Source organism: Rousettus aegyptiacus, unplaced genomic scaffold (genome assembly GCF_014176215.1).
Source record: "Rousettus aegyptiacus isolate mRouAeg1 unplaced genomic scaffold, mRouAeg1.p scaffold_m13_p_13, whole genome shotgun sequence".
NCBI lineage: Eukaryota > Metazoa > Chordata > Mammalia > Chiroptera > Pteropodidae > Rousettus > Rousettus aegyptiacus.
Genome location: NW_023416288.1, coordinates 1,273,054 through 1,297,110, shown reverse-complemented (window position 1 = coordinate 1,297,110; position 24,057 = coordinate 1,273,054). Strand labels below are relative to the sequence as shown.

Sequence of the window (24,057 nt, the reverse complement as noted above, 5' to 3'; positions counted from 1 at the left end):
TTTAACATCCTAGAACCATCTGTCAAATAATACTAATTGTGAACATTTATTAACAACTTAGAAGAATCCCTATGGTGATTTTATCTCTGTTATTCTCTTATAGGTACATTTTAGGCAGCATTAGTCTCAAAAACAGTAAACAAAATTATTCAGAAGCTTTAAGTAGATCTAGCTCTAGTATATCTGAAGGGCAAAATTGTATTTTGATAAATGTGGGTATATCATTCATTAGCAGCTAGTACTTATATTCATATTACTTTAATGTAGGTCAAGGTCTCAGACCAAAATAAAATTCCATGAGATGATCAAATTATCTGAACTATTAGAACATTTGCACAAACTCTTGGGACGCTGTTGGCTTTTTAATCGAAGGATCAGAGTTCTTTTTTGATTTCTCCTTGGCTATTAATTTTTAAAAATCTATAATATTCATCAAATTTAATGCTCAGAAATTCTCATTTTATTTTGGCCAAGCACAAAATAATTTCTATTACAGTACTGTCCTCTAGTTCAGATAGATCCACTTAACCATCTGTTATTTAATAGTTCTAGAAAATATCATTGAGGAATTGTAGTGATTAGTAACAAACACATATTTGGGGTTTAAAATATTAATAGTTATCAAAATAATTCTCAGAATTATTCTTCAGGCTCTTTGTTTTGTATCTATTAACCCTATTCATAGTCATTTGTAAATTTTTATAGTTTTCTCTTGAAGAAAATTTACTTGGAATAGATTATTTGAAAAATACCCAGAAATTAGGTCCTTAGATTCCATGCACTTGCCTTACATGCTTGGATCTTACACATTGTTAATTTTTACAAACGCTTACTGATAAAGTAAGTATTAATATCTACAGGGGACATTGTTCCATGTGAGAAGGGGTACGGGCTCCTGCTGTATCCTCTGTTCTTTGAATCCCGCAGTGTGAACAATGGAATTATGTAGAGTATTTGAGCCTACTGGATTTTAGATTCTTCCTCACAGATACATTCCATATTGACATGATTCTTTTTACAAACCTATTGAATATTGTGCCATATTTCTTATAAAGAGTTAATTATTAAAAGAGGTGCTGGATGTTTTATAGACTGCACATGCATAGATCATGTAATAGAAAGGGAAAGAAGTGGGAACCAATATAAAATAATATTGAATGTCAACTGTAATAGAAAAAAATGGATTCAGGATAGACACAGTGATTGCTTCCACATACTTTATAACTAAAAATTTAAAATACTTTGGAACCGAAATAAAGACTAAACATGTGCATAGTTAGGGCTTTGTTTTCCCTTTAGAGTTTTTGAAGGAAAATTTATACATTTATGGAAACAGATTAAATAATGTTTTGTTTTCTGTAGCTTTAATAATAGGAAAATAGCAAGTGATGAGCAAATTCCCATTTATCTGAAGCTTTCTGTTGCTGTTTGTTTATGTATCTCAGTGATACTGATCTAGTAGTATCCTGAACATGAATTTATTTGTGAGGTACGAATGATAATTAATTATACAATCACTTAAAGATGAGTAGTATATAGGTGGAAGAAAATTATTTTTATAAACATAACAGCAGAGAAAGGAATTTGTAAATTATGTATTCTTATTTGAAATACCTCTCATTAAAGTACAACAAAAATAATGCTTTCGTAATCAGGGCAGTATAGTGAAATGTTTAATATAGTATATCTGAAATACTTAAGAGACAGTAGAATGTATGAGACAATAGAATGTTTTATAGTAGAAATAGCAAGAAAAATTTTTAGAGAAATTTTTTACGTTTTAACTTGATGTCTGAGATGATTTACGAACCTACGTGAATGAAGATTTAAAACAGTTTTATAGAGAACCAGAAGTAGGTATTATTAAGAGCTGATTCTTAAAGCCCCATTGATAACCTTGAGGATTAAGTGGAAAATGTGTTTCTGTCATTTCACCAGACAAAAGATTATATGGTCTTGGCTAAAATCTTTTTAGTAAAATTCTGCTGACATGAATATAGCTGATCTGGGAGTTAAATATTCCTTACGTACTATTTAATGAAGGCAGCCGACATTTCTGCAAAATAGGTACAGGATGTCTTTATATTGCTCTTTTTTTGTAGCTGAAATATAGGCAGTAACATGGGTACATTATAATAATTTAGTAGTTTGATACAGGGAATAGTATATTAAGTTGTATATTAAATAGCGAAATAGTCAATTAATATTTAAAAGGTAGCTTTAAGAAAATTGTAATAATTCTGTTTAGAGTTTATGAGATTTACTCTGTAGATTTTTAAGTTAACCCCACCCTAATCCCCTATTTTTAAGTAAGCCGTGAGGTTGATTTAAATTCTCCTTATAAGCTCCTGATGGAAAGAGTGAGAGAGAGGAAACCTCGTGTTTAGGGCAGTCAGATGATTTCTTTGGTCATTGGGGTTCTTCACAATATTCTGGTTTTCTTTCCTCTACGCACATGGTGAGATTACACTTCTCTGTCTCCTTGAAGTTTAGGAATGGCTATGTCACTTGTCCTATGAAATGTGACATATGTATTCCTTTTTGGCAGAAGTGACAACTATCTCTTGTAGGCAGAAGCTCTAGGCGTTTAGGGGAGGAAAAATTCTCCTGTACCCTCTTTGGGTCTCTGGCTGGGCCTAAGTATTAAACTGACATAAGAGTAACAGGGGGGACAGGAATGGCATAGATGATAAAGACTCTGTTCATCCCTCTTGCAACCAAATCAAAGTTGTGATAGAAACAAGGAGCAAATAGCAAGGAAAGACAAATGGGCTTTAGATGAACAGAAGCACTACAACTAGGGAGAAAAATAATTAAACGTCCTGCAATGGTAGAAGGTCGGCAGGGGTGAAGACACGAGGCTGCCCAGTCCCAAGCAGCTGAGTGGGACAGAGGCTACAGGCAGCAACACTTGGCAGCTGCAGACGCTTCTTACAGGGGCCCATGTCCGTGAGCAGACTTTCGCAGTTACAGACCTGCTTACTCTGAGCATCAGCTCCAGGTTGGCTATCAGGAGGCACCAGAGACTTACAGGGGAACACTGAGTTGGAGCAAGGGCCAGAGGTGAGGTGTTCTCTTGGGTGGAAGTGCTGGGCTGTATCCATTGTTCCTCTGCTGAGCCCTCCCCACTCCCAGTGCACATTTGCAACTGAGACATCATCAAACTGGGTGACAGAGGTCACTCTTCCCAGAGGATTCTCTTAAACTCCATCTCTCCCAATTCATAGCCACACCTAGGCCACATCTAGGTGTGTCATTGGTGAGTCAGGTGCTCCTTGCTGAGCAGCGCCAAGCTAGTGGCTGTTGGCCTCGATTTCTGATGTGGTTTTTTGAGGCAATTATAAGCTCAGTATCTGTGGATTGGTTGCTGACTCTTAACAGGTGGCCCCAGAGGAGCACAGGATTGGGCTAACGTTGGACTGCAGTTGAACCCCTCTCAGGACCGTGCCATTAGACACCTACTACACAAAGCCACATTAATAAGACTGGGAGACCTAGGAGCTTTGCTTAAGAAATAGAAACAGTTACAGAAAGGCACCCAAAATGGGAAGATAAAGAAGCAGAAACCATATGAGAGAAGAGAACAGAGATCCAGGAATAATGGAGTCAAGCAATCTAATAGAGGCAGAGTTCAAAACACTGCTTATAAAGATGCTCAGTGAACTTAGGGGAAGTGTAGATGAATTTGTAAGAACTTTAACAAAGAGATAAAAAACATAAAAATGGAAATAAAATTATAAAGGAACCCAATCAGAAATAAAGAACACATTATCTGAGATGAAGAATATATTAGAGGGAATCAACAGAGTGAATAAAGAAGAGGATCGAAACACCAATATAGAGGATGGAGAAGCCAGACTCTCGGTCAAAATGGCAAGAAAAAAGAAGCCAAGACTATAATAATAATTTAAAGAGCATATGGGACACTATTAAAGGTAAATTATCTGTGTCATAGGGATACCTGAAGGGAAACAAGATGTTGAAGAGCTATTTGAAGAAACAATGATGGAAAACTTCCCTTACCTGGTAAAGGAAATAGACATCAAACACCAGGAAGCTCATAGAGTCCCAAGAAAGAGGAACCCAAAGAGGCCCACACCAAGACACAGCATAATTAAAGTGCCAAAGGTTAAAGACAAAGAAAGAATCTTAAAAGCAGCAAGAGAAAAGCAATTAGTTACCTGCAAGGGAGCACACATAAGACTGGCAGCTGATTTCTCAAAAGAAACTATGCAGGACAGAAGTGCTTGGCACAAAATATTCAACATGATGAAAACCCAGGATCTACAACCAAGAATACTTTATCCAGCAAAGCTGTCATTTATAGTCGAAGAACAGATAAAGAGTTTCCCAGACAAAAATAATCTAAAGGAATTTATCAACGCCAAGCCAGTATTACAGGAAGTGTTGGAGGGACTTCTTAAAGAAGAAAGAACATGTATCAAAAACAGGAATAGGAATAAAGAATGGTAACAGCTATATTTCTGTCAACAGTTACCTCAAATGGAAAAGAATTAAGTGCTTCAACCAAAAGACAGAGTGGTTGAATGGATAAGGAAACAAGACCCCTACATATGCTGCCTATAAGAGACTCACTTCAGATTAAAAGACACAGACAGACTAAAAGGAAGGGGGTAGAAAAAGTTAATGCCTTGATGGACCTAGAGGGTATTGCGCTGAACTAAATAGGTCAGATAGAGAAAGACAAATGCCACATGATTTCATGTATATGTGGAATCTAAAGAACAAAATAAACAGCAACAACAAGAAATAAACTCATAGATACAGAGAATATTTTAAGGGCTACTAAATAGGAGGGGGATTAAAGGAACGGTGAAAAGGGGCAAAGGGATTAAGAACTACAAATGGATAGTTACAAAATAGACATGGAGATACAAAGCGTAGCATAAGGAAAATAGTTAATGTTGTAATAAATATGTAAGGGGAAGAGGGATACTAGATTTAGTGGGGTGATCACTTTGTGAGTTCTGTAGATCTCTAATCACTATATTATATAACTGAGACTACTATTGTATATCAACTATAATGGAAAAAAATTGAATTGTACAATGTAAATACATGCAGCTGTGTATTATACTTCAATAAAGCTGGGGGGGGGTGGAGAAAAAGTAACAGGAGAAAAGCATAGCCATTTTATTGACTTTTTACATGTCTTTGGGAGCCTTCACAAGAAAATGAAGACCCAAAGAAGTGATCAAAGCAGGAAGACTTTATACTTTTTAGATAAGAAAGAAAAGGAAGGAAGGAGGGAGGGAGGGAGGGAGGGAAGAAGGAAGGAAGGAAGGAAGGAAGGAAGAAAGGAAGGAAGGAAGGAAGGGAGGGAGGGAGGGAGGGAGGAAGGAAGGGAGGGAGGGAGAGGGGAAGAAGGGAAGGGAAAGGAAGGAGGGAGGAAAGGAAGGAGGAAGGGAGGGAGGGAAGAAGGAAAAGTCAGTAATGAAGAAGTAATAAGATTTGTTTATGGAACCTTCTCAGTCCAAGATTCCCTGTCTCTAGTGATAAGGATGTCTCCCTTCCTCTTGGTATGGGAGATTGACCTCCTACTCTCAAGGTAGGGGGAGGTCAGAGTGATCTTCCTGCTTCTGCAGGTTTCCCAGACTCCTTCACTTAAGATAGTCAGTATGCCAACGTGTCATGTTTTGGGGTGCCATGTCTTAACCCCTTCAGGAGCTAGTGGGCAGTTTGCCACAGTCTTGGGGACTAGTTGGCAGCTCCATTAGCCTGAAGCCTTTGTAAAGACCACACAGAGCAGAGTACCACCTGTCCTGAGATGGACGTAGAGTGAACAAGAAGTAAACTTCTGTTTTTTAAGCGACTAAAATTGGAGATGCTTGTTACTATAGTTTAAGCCAGCCTATCCTGACAGATGCATTATCCATAAGTCTAAAGATCAAAAGAAGGTAATACTTTTCTCCCCACCTAACATAACTATTCATTCCTTCAAACATTTTTGTTAGCATTTACTCTGTGACACTGTTTTAAGTGTTAAGAATACAGCAGTAAACAACACAATATCCTCTTGCCTCAGTAAACTTCTTCCTGTTTTTCATTAACCATTTAGGGAGTTCTCTTGTCCTGTGAATCCTTCTGTCCTCTAAGCAGCTGGTCACTCCTTTCTGTTCTGTGCTCCTACAGTGCTTTGTACATACTTTCATAATGGCACTAATATTATTGCTGATTAGTCTATTTCTACCTTGCTTTCTGGGCTGTGATTGCCTAGAAAACAAATGGTTCATATACAGTATGTAGTTATATATAATATTTAAAGTAATATAAAATACGTAGACAAAAAAGTTCTGCACTATTTACAATATGTAATGATAAGATTATGCTCTGCAGCATTCTTTTACTCTGTATCATCTCTCACATTTTAAATATTCGTAAAAGGTAAATTTTTTCTTTTTGTAGGAAGGCATTTCCACTTCAATAAGCTGTTTAACCATGTTAAATCAGAACTCTATTATCTAATATATCTGTGTTTTTATAATACCTTTATTTTAAGCTGTTTATAATTTAAATATACTAAAATCTTAGTATATTGAGGACGTTGGAAAAGTAAATTTTATATAGTTTATAGAAGTCAATTTTTCTTGTCTAATGGCCTTTAAACCATACAATGTCTCTGGATAGGCCACATTTTGCTTTTTATTCTGTTTTGACAAATATTTATTGAGAGCGTAGTATGTACCAGGTGCTGAGGCCTAGTGGCTCATGGAGTTCAGTCTGGTTCCTTTATATTTTGTTAGCTTTGTTAAAGCTAACTTGGGTTATGCAGACTTAGCCAGTGCAGAGTTGTTTTGACTGTACTGATGTTTATACATTACCAACAAAGTGTAGTGAGCACTTTGTGAAAGACCCTGGGAGTTGGTGTAACCCCTTGTGCGGTATAAGAAGGATACTTGGTCTTTGTCTTGGGTGGCTGGCATAGAGCTCCTAAAACCCTTGGAATCTCGTGAGTGATAGAGTTTATTTGGCACGCTAACAAGGTTAGGCTTGGCAAGGAACTTCTAGATAGCTGCAGAACAGGGGCCAGTTGCCAGAAGGACCAAACTTTGATTAGAAGCTTGGAACTTTTGGCGCAAACTTGGAGGAGGGGAGAGGGGCTATAGATTGAGTTCATCACAAATGGCCAGTTATTTAATCAGTCATGCCTGTGTAATGAAACCTCCATAAAATCCCCTCAGAGGTCCCCAGCCTTTTTGGCTCCAAGGACCGGCGCTCCTATGAGCATCTAATGCCTGATGATCTGAGGTGGAGCTGAGGTAGTGATGCTGGCGCTGGGGAGCGGCTGCAAACTCAGATGAAGCTTTGCTCACTGGCCTGCCACTCACCTCCTGCTCTGCGGCCTGGTACCTAACAGGCCACGGATCAGTATTGGTTTGTGGTCCAGGGGTTGGGGACCCCTGCCCTGAGTGACAGGGTTCAGAGAGCTTCTAGATTGGTGAACACATCAAGGTTTTGGAGGGTGGCAAATCAGAGAGGGCAGAGAGACTCTGTGCTTCCCTTCCTTTTGGCAGTTCTTGAGTTGTATCCTTTATAATAAACCCATAAGAGTAAGGAAAACACTTTCCTGAGTATTGTGAGTTTTTCCAGTGAATTACTGAATCGAAGAAGGAGATAGTGGGATCCTCCAGTTTTTTGCTGAGTGGTCAGAGTATGGGTAGCCCAGAAATTGTGATTGTCTTCTGAAGCAGGATAGTCTTGTGGGACCGAGTCCTTTAAATTTAGGCTCTAGCTAATTTTGGATGGGTGGTATTGGAATTGAATTGAATTGTTGGACACCTAGTTGATGTCAGAGAGCTGGAGAAGTGGTGTTGGAAAAGATAATACATATTCGATGTAAGGAGGAAAAAAAGAACCTTTATTACCCCATGTTGGTTGGTCAGTCTGTCTGTCTATCTTTCTGTCTGTAGAATTACAAGAAAAAATTAAGGGCAAACCCTAGAAGATGCAAAGTCAGTGTAGATTTCACTTTCCTATTCTGTCCTACAAACTATGATATGTGTCTGGATATAACAGTATACCTTACACTGTTTGTACTATGAGAATCTACTTAAATTCTTGGACCATTCTAGATGACTAATATTTTACTCAAATACGTATATGCACAACATAACAAAACCTCAGTATAGGGTTCACTTAAACAATAAGCCTCTGTCCTTCACTACTGTGTAATTGCCAAGCAAAGAATGGAGTATATAGTTTCAAGCTTGATTTCAGATTGCCCAGGAGGGATGAGGCAAATACGTTTCAGAAATAGTATGAGGCAGCTCATTATCTGGAGACTTTAATTTGAGGGTTCATCCAACCATAGAGCCTTTCATCCATTCATTCATTGTACAGATATTTATTGAGCTCCTAATGTCTATGCCAGGCCCCTTGGTGAACAAGACAAAAGGTCCTTATTTTCACTATTCTCTCTGTCGCAGTTTCTTGGGCAGACAGTGTAGGACATTTTAACAAAGAACAACTTTTTATTCATTCATTCATTTATCCTTCTTGTGTTTGTTTGAGAGTCTATAATACAGGTAGACTGTTGGGAGGTATTTAAAAGACATCAGCTCTGCCTTCAAACCCCTTGGAAGCTTTTTTGTTCATCAGTCAGTCATTCATGCAGAAAAAGGTGCATTGAGCCAGGTTAGTGCTAGAGAAATAATAGAGATGAAGAAGAGCACAGAGTCAGTCGTTGAAGGGTTTCAAGTCCTTGAATTCAAAGCCTGGAGGAATGCAAAGATTGTAATGTCTTGGTAAAGCATGATAATGATAATGATCTCAGCCCACAGTATTGGGACAGTAGAAAGGGAACACAGAAGTGGGGTTTCCTAAATTGGCCCTGTGTAGGTGAGAGTTTCAACATGTGACTCTTGGTCTGACTTTTTAGTTGGGGTTGGAGAAAAGGGATGGCTGGAAAAGGAGGGTGTGGAGGAAGTTCCAATGAGAGGAAACAATGTGAGTGAAGATAAGGAGGTCTGAGGTACCATGGCAGGGCGCTCAGTTCAAGTTTTTTGATTTGGCTATAGAAGGTGGTAAGTGAATTTTAACATAGTAAAACAGTTGTTCATGAATGCTAAAAACTAAATCCTTTGAATAAATAGTTCAATGAAGTGGATAGTTCAGAACCAAAAAACAAATATGTGATAAAGTAGTTTTCATAGATCAAGAGAGTATTGAATAATAAATCATACTGGGATAATTGGTAAGTTATTTAGAAAAATAATAGACTCTTATTCCTCATGATTTTTAGTCAGAGTTCAAGGACTTAAAACTTAGAAATTACAGGGTTAAGATTTTCTTCTGTGAATTAAAATTTAAGGTCAATACTACTAGATCAGAGGATATATATATGTATATATATATATATATATATATATATATACACACACACACACACATATATATACATATATATAAAAAAACAAGTTACCTTAAAGCAGCAGTTTCCAACCTTTTTGGCACCAGAGACTGGTGCACCTATGAAAATCTAATGCCTGATGATTTGAGGTGGAGCTCAGGTGGTGATGCTAGTGCTGGGGAGTGCTGCAAATACAGATGAAGCTTTGCTTGCTTGCCTTCTGTGTGGCCTAGTTCCTAACAGACAACAAACCAGTAGGGTCTGCGACCTGGGGATTGGCGACTCCTGCCTTAAAGAACCAAATATCTTACCTACTGTATTACCTCATTGAAGGTATTGATCCTTTAAGTAGGGCTGACTTCATGGGCCCCATACTCATAAGGGCCCTGAGTTTGGTTTAATGTTCTGCTGTTGCGCCTTCCAAATTTTGTAGCAGTCCTGTGTGATTAGTCATTCACAGAAACAGAAAGTTACAGAAAGTTTAGAAGTAGATGTCAATGCTTTAAGAGAGTTGCAGCCAACACAAAGTGTCTGGGCCACATTAGCAGGACCATCTGTATTGTGTATGTGGATGCTTCAGGTTGCCCCAGACTGATGCCGTTAAACATTCATTTTATTTGACAAACTCTTCCTTCCATCTCCTCACCAAGCAACCTTTAAATTGTGATTTGGCTTTTTCTGTGGTCTTCCTGCAGGGAGAAAGCTGGCTGGTCATGCTGATTCCTCCCCGCCTCCCCCCGCCACTTGATTCAGAAAGTTAGTTACTAAGTTTGCATCCTAGAAATATGTATCCGTGAGGTTTTTTAATGGGAGCCTATCCCTGAGACACAGGTCTCCTTCTGTTAGATTTCTGAGACAGAAAGCTGAAGTCCAGGCATCATGCTGGTGAACTCACTCTCTATGTCAAATGGTGATATAACACCTATCTTAGGGTTGTTGTGAGAGTGAATGAGAAAATATCCTCTAGGTCATGATTTCTCAACCTCAGCACTATTTAGAAGTAGATGTCCTCATGCCAGGTACTGATTCTTTATTGGGTGGGGGAGCATCATAGGATGTTTAGCAGCATCTTTGGCCTCTCCCAGAAGCTTCTCTCTAAGCCCTGGTAGCTGCAATCATTGAAATGTCTCCAGACATTGCCAGATGTCTTCTAGGAGGCAGATTTGGCCCTGGCTTAGGTACATAGGAAAATGCCTAGAGAAAAGAAAGCTAATGTCAGGTTTTATAAGAATAATGGTGATAGTAATACTAATGATGATAACATTCTTGATTCCATCCTAGGGCTCTTAGACAATTTCCAACCCTTCAACCATCCTCTCTTCTTTAAATTTCTACATGTATGGTAGAATAAAGTCCATATGGGATAAAGTGTAAATTTAAGATCTACTTTTACAAAAGTGAAAGAAAAGAGAAGTAACACATCTTTAGATTTTCAAATAAAGAAAGAATTTTGAAGCTCAAAACCCAGTGGTATTTTAGTGATGTTTAACATTTGAGTTTAAATCATATTGGGGAGTTTTCTTCCTTGTTGTCACTATGTTAAAAATAAACATACATAATCTGTAAAAATTTTACAGTTAAAAAGCAAACTGAATAAAATGATTGTGAAAAATATGACAGGGGTGTTAAGAAACTGATATAATTCAAAAAGAAACCAAATCAATAAATTCTTCATACATGAAGACAAAGAAAGAAGTTTAGTCAGCTTATAAATGCTTGAAAATTATTCTAATTCAATAATAATTTTTAAAAATTTAAATACTTTTCCCATCTAAATTGACAAAGATTTTAAACAATAAAATCCAACTCTGTTTTGCAGTTTAGAGGAGTCTTCTTTGTAGCAGTGGATGGGTACAGTCTCTCTGGAAAGAAACTTGGTAATAAGTGCATCTTAAAAATTATCCTATCTTTTAGCCTCCCAAAATAACATTTGAGAATAATTCTTACAGCATATTTCTGCATGAAGATGTTTATTGCAGAGTTGTTTTAATAGAAGCCAGCTGAGTGTCTAGCATTAGGGGAGTAGTTAACGATAGCTTATGCTAAATAATCAGCAGTACTTAATATTTATAAAATGTTTCAAATGGCATGTGAAATTCTTACAGTGTTAAATGAAAAAATCATGATTTAAAACTGCATATGCAGTATGAACTCAATTCAGAATAAAGACTGGAAAGGAATATGCAAAATGTTAATGGCAGTATTTGTTCCTGGAAGATTGGGTTATAGATAATTTATGACAGTTACTCTTAACTATATGATTAAATTGATCATTTTATAGGAATTTTTAGATCTTATTTATTTCTGTGGCTTGGAAGTGAAGGTGAAAGAGGTTAAGCTATATTTCTCTGAATAAAAGAAAGCAAAAAGCAATTATCAATGTCTAAAAGTGCAGCCCTGTATTTTAGTAAATTCCGTGTATATTGGAATAAGAAAACGACTTTGAGGGTAGATTGCTTGCCCTGGATAAGGTGAATTAATATTTTTTGGGCCATGGTACTCTTTTTGTTTATTCATTTTTAAAGATATATTTATTGTAGTATGTTTCTTGATGAAAGGAGTCTTTAAAATGTCCATTTTTATTTTTACAGTATGTGCAGAAGCTTATAATCCTGATGAAGAAGAAGATGATGCAGAGTCCAGGGTATGTAATTTACTGAATAAGTTAATTTTAAATTATCCAGTATTGAATAAGGAAAATAATAATTGAAAGGATGTTAACAGGCATATAGGTTAACAGGAGATATGGAATTGTTTTGACCATTTCTTTCTTAGTCTTATCTCTGATAGCTTCTGTTTCAAGTTCTATAGAATTACTTTAACCAAAGAGTCTCTCTCTTTGGCTAAAAGGAAAGATCAACATAAAAACTCACTGCAGTTGTGGTTTTATTTCTTTTGCAAAATACAGCCTGGTGATGAAAAATGTTTTTAGCCATGTTTTTCATAGTGGTAATTTATTTTTCTTAGTATTTCTAGTAAAGAAAAATATTGGAAGAGCCTTCTGCTCCTACTAATTTATAAAAGTAGAAGCTTACTGTGAAACGAACAAAAAAAATCACAGTAAAATTACATTTGAAGTGTCAATACAGCAGTTATTTTTTAAAATCTTTGAGTCTTAATACTTTGCTCAGAAACTGATTTCATGGAGGTCCTAATATTTTTGTAAAAATGTGTTCAGTTTGTTTTGAAGCAGTTTGTAAGCTGTGTCCTTTAGCTCTGTCTTCTATTATTTATTTAGTAAAAAAAAAAAAGTCTCCTTTTTTCTATTGGCCTTAAAAATATAAACAAAAATCTATTTCTGTAGCTATGAAAAATACTTTAGTAAGATTGACTTTTATTTGGAAAAGCAGATACTGCGTCTCCAAATCATTACATCATTAAGCTCCCTGAACTTTATGGAAAATTCAATAATAGCAAGATCAGGAGCCTTTATATGACCAGAACATCTTCACGGAACTCCCATTTCACTCTCATATCATGGAGATGCCCAGCACCAGGGTTAGGGAGAAAAATAAATAAGGAACAAGGAAATTACTGTAGAGCCCAGAGTTGGCTTAGTTTCTGGGGATTGGCTGACTGGATATACTGCATTTCTAATGAAGCAGATCGTTTACGGGTACACAAGAGTTACCCAAATTTTGGTATGCTCTTCTGGCACCATAGCAGCTCCATCTTGAGCCAAGAAAGTTATTTCAACAATGGTCAAATGACGTTCCAAACCTTTTCTCTCTGAGAATAGAGCTTCTCAGCAGGCAAACATTCATGATTGTTTTTGCTCGAAGCCCTAGATGAATTTCATGAAGTAAAAAATAACTTTTTGTTTTGTTTTATTATGTTAGCCTTCCTTACTTGAAGTAGGGAGAAGTGAATTTTGGTGCATGATTTAGTTAATACTCAAATTGTAAAAGTTTCTTGTCTACAATGAATTTGTAGGGACCAGAATCTATTTTTTCTGTTCATGCGTCATCTTAGAATCTATTTTGAGATGAATATTGATTAGATAGTGAAAAAAAGTTTGCATTTATAGAAAAATTGCAATGACTTTCTTTCAAACTGGCTAATAGACTTCTGTGTAGTCCATAAATAGTACACACATATATAGTACACATACACTATAAATTTCCTTGATTCTTCTTGAGCCTGTGATTTTCATTAATGGTTAGACATCTGAGATGGGTTTCAAATGCTAATTTTCATTTCCCATTGTGAGTTCTGATATATTCATGGGCACAAAACTCACCACTCCCTGATTCTAGTTGTTTTGGTGGTGGGGCTGGCTGATTAAAGAGGTGAGGTGCCAGCTCATCATCTCCCATGGTCACTCTTTGAGTGAACATTAGAATAGGAATAAGTGGTATATATGTCTCCGGGAGAGCAACTCAATGCCTGCTTCCTTTAGGGCTGTTTCTTGCCCGTTCAACTTATTTTATAGTTATAACCTACTGATGTTCATGAAAGAATAGACTATTTGGTCCCAAGTCAGTTGAGCCTTCTGCTAGTCAAAAAGGGACTCCAGGGAGTTGGCAGGCCACAGTTACAGAAAGCATTCTGTTAGTCTTCATCCTCCTGGAATGAAAGTTTCATAAGAATATAGGACACTGATTTTCTTTGAGCTAAAGTGAGCACACCAGGACTATTCATTTTTCCTCAGGTCCAGACTCTTGTTGTGACAGGCCACGATTGTTTACCCCCTTTGGAAAGTTACTCCCTGTGGAGGTAGTTACATATATTGTGCATAAAAATGTATTTAACATCTAATGCACTATACATGTAAGAATTAACTGTCTTCTAGAGACTTTATCAGGAGTAAAGGAAAGAGATACATCATGAAAGAGTATTAAACTCAGTGGTATAGAGTAAGAATATTATAAAGAATATTAAATAGAATAAAGACCATCTAAATTTTCAACATAGCTGATGTCACCCGTTGTCTTTTTGTATGTCCCCACTGGATGAGAGTTTGGGCATCTTTAGTTATTGGCCAATCACAGACCTTTACAAAGTGAACTTGCTAATAATGTGGGGGGAACACTCTTTTGAAAAAACACTCAAGTTCTATATTGTCAATGTGTACTCCCTCCCTGGGACAAATTGTGTTACTTTCCCTTACTTAGTGGGCTGATAATTGTCTAGTCACCTAAAGTGAGCCTCAGCACTCAAAGTTCTTCCTTCTGACATCCTACTAGGAAGTTTTATCTCTTATGAGTAACAAGAGTAAACTAATTGTTTGTTAATTTTAGATTATACATCCAAAAACTGATGATCAAAGGAACCGATTACAAGAGGCTTGCAAAGACATCCTGCTGTTTAAGAACCTGGATCCGGTGAGATAAAACTCAATAGAAATGGTTTTTTAGTGTCAGTGTTTAGAACGGTGCAGGGTCTTGGATTTAACCTCTCCACAAGCTAATGTCACCCCATTATGGATTCCTGCATGCATAATGGGCTGTGTTATAGGGGAAGAATATGTTTGTACTGAACTTGGGAGGCCCACTGCTATTAGATTAAGGTGTAAGCAGGCCTGCCATTTGTCTTGGGGAAGACATTATCTCATCCCTCAAGGTTACTAGCTTTAAACATAACCCTGGGAAATGGCCCAGGTGAAGAGAAGTTAGGACCTTGTGTTCTTTGTACTTCCAGCTGGAATATGCAGGGAGGTACAGGGCCCAGGGTGGATCGCCTCTCTTACCAGCCAGTAATAGTAACTATATCAAATATGTAACTTAACATTGTACATATTTTAAAAGTAACATTTTACTTGGCTTCCAAAGTAGGGGGATTTTTTGTTCATGTTCATCGTAAGGATTTTGAAAATCTCCAGCCTTTGGTTTTGGGCGTATTTCTAGAACACCCTCTCTTAGTTTGAACTTGCTGTTCAGGTTTTGCCCTGCAGTCTAACCTAAGTGTTCTGCTCCGTCATCACTGCTGTGTGGTCATTTGGGAAAGAACCACAGCCGCCATGTTCCAAATGTGAAAACTAAGTCAACTTTTGTAATTTACCTCAACTTTTTTTTGGTCAAATTCAACATTTTATAGTTTTCAGCTTGATGTCCTAGAGAAGAAAACATTAAGTCATAAAGCCATTCTTTTTAAAATGAGGTTTTCTTTAAAAGGCCGTTTTTATAAAGAAGGTGGTATACTGCATTATACTAAGTTTTCTATATTTCTACAAATATTTAAAAGTATTTTTAAATATTTTAAAATATTTTAAAATATTTTTAAAAGCTGCTGTGTTTCTAGTACCATTTATGTTTATATCATGTCCTCCAGGAACAGGGATTACATTTTGTGACTTTGGGGGTTTTGTTTTAGGACCACACATTACAAGTTTTGTCCAGTTTGATCCAGGTCCTCCAGAATTATCCCTGAGTTTGCAAAACTAGGAGCTATAAAGAATCAGATTGCTGATTGTTTTCTCTAATAATAGAAGAGTAAGAAATGGAATTAGTATAGAAAACTTAAGAATTTAGTTTATGAGTGGAAAATTTTCTTTGTAGAATTAAATAGTGGACTAAGTGACTAAAAGGAGTTTGTGAATTTTTGATGGGCTTCCAAATAATCCCACATCTCATTATCTAGAATGGTTATGATTCTGTGAAATAAAGGACACTAAACTATGTGATCTCTCATGCTCTCCCACCAGTATGATCCAAATAATTATTATTGGAAAGATAGAACTTTGTGTGTGTGTGTACATTTGTATAAGATAATAATTTTGGTGTTGGAATTAAACTAAATTAGAATTGTAACTCCTGTTCTGGATTCACACAGAAGAGAGCTGTGAAATTAATCCTTAGTTTTACTCTTACATGTAGGCTTTAACTAAGATTCTCTATTTTTTTATTAGAACTTTACATGGGAGAATTTTATGGATCTCCAAAACCATGGGTTCTCAAATATGCCTCCATGTCATCAGAGAATGTTGTTAAAAATGCATACTCTGGTTCTGTAGATCTGTAGTGGAGCCTGAGAGTCCGCATTTCTCACAAGCACCCCGTGATGTTGATGCTCCTGCCCAACAACCATACTTTTAGTAGCAAGATGTAGAGCCAGATGTGAAAATGCTCTAGTTCAGTATTTTGATACTACCGTATGATTTTGTTTGCATATTTCCCTATTCAATTGAACCAGTATTTTAATGGTTCATCAGTGACTAAACAGTGATATTCTGGTGTTTATACACTAAGTGACAAACAGGCATGAGTGAAATAGCTGCTGGTTATACTTTTCTGAGATGCTGCTTGTTCTGTTCCATCCTCTAGATTAAATTGATTTTTCTTGCCATTTCAACTTTAACTCTTTTAAAACATTGTGAAAATTTTGGTTGCATTTAAAACAATTTAAAAACTTGCTGGCATACTCTAACAAGGAGCATCTTTGCTTAATTGAAGTGATTATTTTATAAACACAGGAATTTTTTAGACTTCTTTTACTGCTCTTTGAAGGTTTTGTGTGTGTGTGTGTGTGTGTGTGTGTGTGTGTGTGTGTGTAGAGAGAGAGAGAGAGAGTCTTCAGGATATGTTTTTTTAAAAGCGAAAAAGCCAGTTCATGAAATTATCAGCTTCATGAATTACCATTATTGAATGTTTTATAGAGAAGAAACAAATGTATTTACATAGCTGTTTCCAAAAGGTCTTATATTGAGTTTGAGCTCAAACCACCTTGGCTTATTTCCTCACTATCTCAAATCCTTCTAGGAAACATGCAGAATATAAATATGTAAAAATCAATTTTTCTCAGCAAATACCACCTGGAATAAGAAATTTATCTCCAAATATGGCAGATTAAAGATTTTAGGTTAAATTCATACTTCAAGTAGCTTTTTTTCATGATGTATACTTTTTACAATAATTCATATGCAATTTAAATTGAATTATATGTTCAACTCATATAATCTGCTTATTATACAATATCTCCTTTCAGCTCAATTCCTTGACTACTCACTATGTTCCAAGGCCTGTCTAAAGTGGTGGAGGCCACAAAAATACTTAGACATGATTCTTGTCCTCTTAGAACTTAAAATTTAATGAGGGATTTAAATATGCATACAAAGCATTGTGGTAAAACATGATAAATGTTATAATATGGTAAGGGCACTAGAAAGGATGAGAGTCTCTTAGCTTTACCTGAGGATTCACAAGCCTGGAGAGGCCACCTCAGCTGCGCCTCAGAAAGTGAGTAGGAAGTGCCAGTCGAAGAAAAGTACAGTGTTCTCACTAGAGTCTAAATGAGGAGACATCAGTTGTTGATGCTAAATGTGTGTGCTGTGTCCTGAAGGACCATTCGACATAGACTGTACGCAGTGGGCAGGCTCAATTGGAGCATTTTAAGTAGAGAATGTAACAATCAGATGTGCGTGCCTAAGTCACTGTGGTGGCAGAGGGTTGAGTTTAAGATGGGAGAGTGACAAGTAAGAACAAAGGAATGGAGCTCAGTGACGAAACTATGCCATGATACAGAGAAAAGAAATGGGCCCAACTATGGAAGTGGGAAAAGGGATGGTTTCTCAAAATATTCAGGATTAGCAGACGTTGGTACTTGGTGACTAAATGAATTCAGACTTGACAGAAAGAGTCTAGAATGATTCCCAGTACCTAGTTGGAATGACTGTGAAAGTGGTACCTTTTCCTGAAATGAGAAGACTTGACAGAGGAAAATGAAGCAGTAATTACGAACTAGCAAGAAGAATGATCTTAGCTTTGTGTCTATCTCATTTGAATTTCCTGACTTCTTTAGCTTAAAAATCTTGCACATTCTAGGCCTCAGAACATTTTTCCTTAGAGTGCTGTATGTTCATACATTGAGCACAGCATTTATAATTATTAACCTCTTTGAAGATAACCTTTTCATGAATATTTTAATGCTTGACTCTGTAGGCCATTTTTCTTCTGAAATATTTCTAATACGAGGCAAAATGAAATAATTTTCCTAAGCTATATGATAGGCTCTTTCATTCATAGAGAGTAAATTGGTATTTTTTAAAGTGAATCAGAGCCCTTATGCTGAGCTCAGTCTAAAATTTGCATTCTGTAGGAAAATAAGATGTGAATTTCCTACAGTAGTTGTCAGTCATCGTGATAAGCCTCTGCATATTAACTATTTCCTATGTTCTTTTTATTCTGTGCATAATTATGGAGAAATTACATTTTGATTGACTAGAACAGATACCTGTCGCATAGAGAAGTTCTAGAAGAAATAATTGTTCTATATTTTATCAGGAATTACTTTTTCATATATCATGTGTGAATTCTTAAACTTCATGTTTTAAAATGCAGCTAATTTCAAGATAAAAAAAAATTAACTATAGCAATGTTTTTTTATCTTTTTCTCCATTTGACGTTTGCAGCCAGAGCGAATCAATAAAACTAATATTCTCTGTCCATATGCCCTAAAAGAGTTGAAATGTAAACAGCAGCAAAAAAATTAGTAAACCATTTAATCAAATTTCATGATTTTGATAGGTGACCATCTGTTGCCTGGTTCATGAACTCATTTGAGTAAAATGGTCCCTGTGAGGTCAATTAGCACCATATCTAGAAAGCACTGTCTTAGTGCCACATTGCTGTCATCTTCAGCCTTGGCTGCTGTTTCAAAGATCAGTGCCAGATCTCACGCAGGGACTCAGGGCAGGGATGAAAACCACTTCCTATAAACTCATCACCATTATGCTCCCAAAAGTTTTTCTTAGCTCACATGAAGATGCAAATATTATGTTCTCTGTTTAAATGGAGAGTTTGATTTTTTTTTAGTTAACTAAAAATCTTAAATCAGTATACATATGCAATTTATAAAAATTCAAAAAGAACGAAAGAGTGAAATTCTAAAAGAACAAAGAGTAGTCAGTAAACAGAAATCTCCCTTCTGTCTCTATCTCCCAGCAACCTAGTTTCTCAGGAGCCTAATTCTTTTGGCTTGTGTCTTTTTACAGTGTAATGCTATGTTTATATACAAGTGTATTCTTTTTAAATGCTGGTGGCAGTAAATTCTACCCAATATTCTGCTCAGTTCTTATTTTTACTTAACAATATATCTATATTTATAGATTCCATATTTTTAAAAATTATTTTTAGCAGTACTAATTTATTTTAAAAGTGTAAATGAGTTACAGTTATGTATTATAAAGCTAGCTAAACCTAGAAAACACATTAACATTTTGCTATTGTCTTATGTGTTAAAACTGTATATATAACAAGGAAGAGGTCCCAGTGGTCAAAATAAGATTGAAAAAGAACAAGTTGGAGGACTCACACTTGCCAGCTTCACAGCTTTTACTACAAAGCTACAGTAATCAAAACAAAGTGTTACTGGCATAGGGAAGATATATAGAACAGTGGAATAGACTTGAGAGTCAGAATTATTTGATTTTGACAAAAATGCCAAGACCATTCAGTGGGAAAAGAATTATGTCTTCACAAATGGTGCTGGGACAACTAAATATCCACACACAAAAGAAAAAGTTGGACTCCTACTTCATACTGTATACAAAAATTAACTCAAAGTGAATCAAAGACCTAAATGTAAGCTCTAAGACTATAAACACAGGATTATTCTTTATGACCTTGGATTTAGCAGTGAATTCTTATATGCCAAAAGTAGAAGAAAAAGGAAAAAAAAGTATTTCCAGACAAGATGGCGGAGTAGGTAAAAACTGTCTTTGCTTCCTCTCACAACCACATCACAATTACAACTGAACTATAGAACAACCATCATTTGAGAATTGCCTGAAGTCTGGCTAAATAGAAGTCCTACAGCTAAGGACATGCTAAAGAAGCCACCTTGAGACTGGTAGGAGGGGCAAAAATGAGGAACTGGCTGGTCCCACACCTACATGTGCAGTTAAAAATCAGGAAGGATATCTCAGCTGTGGTGGTCCCCCTGGAGGGGTGAGCCATCCCAGCCCTACACCAGGCTCCCCAGTCCAGGGTTCCAGTGCTGGGAAGAGAAATCCCCAACTTCTTGCTGTGAAATCCAGTGGAGGTTGTGGCTAAGTGAGACAGAGGGCTGCAGTAGACCCAGATATTCTCTTAAAGGGCCCATGCACAACTCAGTTGCAGATTGACTCACTCGCTCTGCGCTCCAGCACTGAGGCAGCAGTTCAAAAGATACCAGGGACATATGGAAGGAACTGAATTGTCTGCCTTCAGAGCGAGAGCAGGAAGAGCAGCTTTTTCCTAAACAGAAGTGCTGGCAGAAACCATTGTTTCTTTGTTGAGCTCCCCCAACCAAGCGTGCAGATGAAGGCAGGCACCATATCTGAGTCTCCATTAACCAGAGCTAATACCATTAGCTTTGCCCTGGTAACTCCCTCAGATCTCACCCACCCAACTTTTGGGCCTACCCAAATTGTTTCCAGTGGTTATTCCATAAAAACAGCCTGTCTTGGCTTATGCTACTGACTTTCCTAAAATCTCTCAAAGGTTTGCAAACCCCAAACAAGGAGCATCTGGCCTTGGCGTACTATCTCGTGCTGAGCAGCCCAAGGCTTGACACTAGCAGCAGCAGCATTGTTTTGCCATTTGGCCTTTTGAGGCACTTCCAAGCCCAATGAGGGTGGCTAGCAATCCATCTGGATTACTTGGTGGCTCATGCCAGGTGGCTCCAGGGAGGGCACTGGCTGTAGCTGAATTTGGCTGTGGTGGAGTCCTTCCCAGGAGGCCCTGGGGCCAGCATGCCTAGTGGCCACCTTTGACCTAGCTGGAGCACCACCCAGGGTCACATCCAGGGACAACATACCCAAAAGGCAGACTGGACAGGCACCAGAGCCCTGCTAAAATGAATCTTGCTCCATAGGGTCAGCCCCTCAGCAGCCAATCCTCACAACCATTCAACCTGTGGGTCACTTCCTCCCATTAACATGCAAACTGCAACCAAGATTCAGCTACAACAGGAGGGCACACATACAACCCACACAAGGGACACACCTGAAGCACCCGACTTAGGTGACCAGGGAAACTGTACTACTGGGCCCCGCAAGACACTTCCTACATAAGTCCACTCTGCTAAGACCAGGAGACATAGCAGCTCTACCTATTACATAGAAATAAACACAGGATGTTTGATGGAGAGGCAGAGAAACATGTCCCAAATGAAAGAACAGAACAAAGCTCCAGAAAAAGAACTAAACAAAATGGAGACAAGCAATCTACCAGATGTAGAGTTCAAAATACTGATTATAAGGATGCTCAATGAACTTAGGGAAAGAGTAGATGAACGCAGTGAGAACTTTAACAAAGAGATAAGAAACATAAAAATGGAGTTGGAAAACAAAGAACCAGTCTAAAATGAAGAATACAATACATGGAATGAAGAATTCCTTAGAGGGAATCGACAGTAGATTAAATGAAGCAGAAGATCCAATCATTGAGAAGATAAGGTAGCCGAAGACACCCAATCACAATAGCACCAAGAAAAACGAATCCCAGAAAATGAGGGTAGTTTAAGGGACCACTGGGACAACATCAAGGGTTCCAATATTCGCATCATAGCGGTACCAGAAGGAGATGAGAGGGCAAATAATTTAAAACCTATTTGAAGAAATAGTGATCGGAAACTTCCCTAATCTGGTGAAAAGGAAATAGACATAGGAAGTACTTGTATGTTGTACCCAAAGAGGCCTCTACCAAGAGGCATCATAGTTAAAACACCAAAGATTAAAGACAAAGAACCTTAAAAGCAGCAAGATAAATGTCATTAGTTATCCACATGGGAGTGCCTATAGGACTGTCAGTTGACTTTTCAACAGAAACTTTGCAGGCCAGAAGGTACTGACATGAAACATTCCAAGTAATGAAAAGCCAGGCCCTACAACCAAGATTACTCTGTTCAGTGAAGCTATCATTTAGACTCAAAGGACAGATAAAGAGCTTCTCAGATAAGAAAAAGCTAAAGGAGTTCATCAACACCAAAGCAGTATTAAAAAATGTTAGGGAGACTTCTTGAAGGAGAAGGAGAAGAAGGAGGAGAAAGAAGAGGAAATATAAATAATAAAATGACAGTAACTACATACTTACCAATAATTATTTTAAATGTAAATGGATCAAATGCTCGAATTAAAAGACATAGGGTGGCTGAATGGATAAGAAAGCAAGACCCTTTTATGTACTGCCTACAAGAGACTCACTTCAAATCAGAAGACACACAGACTGAAAATAAAGGGATGGAAAAAGATATTTCATGAAAATGGAAACAGACAAAAAATAAAAGCAATACTTATACCAGATAAAATAGACATTAAAGGCTATAACAAGAGACAAAGAAGGAACTAGTAATACCACTTTGATTTTTTTTCAAAGAGAAACCTAAAACACTGTTTCAGAAGGACATGTGGATCCATGTGTTCATTGCAGCATTATTTACAGTAGCCAAATATGGAGACAACTTGGGTGTCCATCAGTGGCCAAATAGATAAAGGGGATACATAAATACAATGGAACATTACTCAGCTATATATATATATAAAAAGAATGAAATCTTGCATCTGCAACAACATGAATGGTCCTAGAGGGTATTGTGCTGAGTGGAGTAAGTCAGACTGAGAAAGACAAATGCCATATAATTTCACTTACAGATGGGAGGGGTTTTATGGGTGGGTAAGAAAGGGGAAGGGATTAAGAGATGCAAATTAGTAGTTACAAAATAGTCATGGGGATATAAAGTACAGCATAAGGAATATAGTCAGTAATATTGTAATAACTATGTATGGTGTTAGATGGGTACTAGACTTATCAGAGTGATCACTTCATAAGTTATGTCTAATCACCATTGTTTACACCTGAAACTAATATAATATTGTATGCCATCTGTAATTGAAAATAAAAAGTTATTTTAAAAATTGTTTTACAACAGAGACTCAGGGACGTGAAGAATAGACTAGTGGTTACTAGAAGAGGGAGAGGGGGAGGTAGATAGAGGAAAAGGGGTCAAATCTGTGGTGAGAGAAAGAAATCTTAACTATGGGAGGTGAACACAATGCAAACATATATATGCCTTGCTGTTAAAATGTACAGCTGAAACTTACCGGATTTCGTTAACCAATGTGAACATAAAAACTAATTAATTAATTAAAAAATACAAATAATTCTTTTCCAAACCCACAGAAAAAGGAAAGAAAAAGGTAAATTGGACTTCATAAAAATTTAAAAATTTTGTGAAACAAGGACATTATAAAAAAAATGAAATGCCAACCTGTAGAATGGGAGAAAATGTTTGCAAATCATATGTATTATAAGGGCCTAGTGTCTAGAATATATTAAGAACTCTTAAAACTCAACAACAAAAAGACAAACGACCCAACTTAAAGTGGGCAAAGTATTGGAATAGACATTTCTTCAAAGAATGACACAAATACACAAATGACTAATAAGCACATGAAAAGATTCTCAGCCCAGTCAGTCATTAGGCAAATGCAAATCAAAACTACAGTGAAATAACACTTCACCCCCAATATGATGGGTATAATTTTTTTAAAAAAGGAAAATAAGTGTTAGGGCTTGGAGAAATCGGAACCCTAGTACATTGCTGGTGGGAAAGTAAAATGATTCAGGCATTGTGGAAAACAACTTGGTCAGTTTCTCAAAAGTTAAACATGAAATTACCATATGACTCAGCAATTCCATCCCTTGATGTAGACCTAAAATATTCAAAACAGATATTCAAACAAATACTTATGTACAAATGTTTATAGCTGC

General features: G+C 36.9%; 1 protein-coding gene across 1 annotated transcript in view; it reads left to right on the top strand.

Annotated features, from left to right (window-relative positions):
• Window positions 1-24,057, top strand: part of PRKAR2B (protein kinase cAMP-dependent type II regulatory subunit beta) — an 82,006-nt gene that overhangs the window by 38,962 nt on the left and 18,987 nt on the right. The window contains exons 3-4 of the mRNA XM_016145863.2: window positions 11,962-12,014; window positions 14,611-14,694. Coding sequence (XP_016001349.1) covers window positions 11,962-12,014; window positions 14,611-14,694 — 137 coding nt within the window. The remainder of the gene's footprint in view (window positions 1-11,961; window positions 12,015-14,610; window positions 14,695-24,057) is intronic.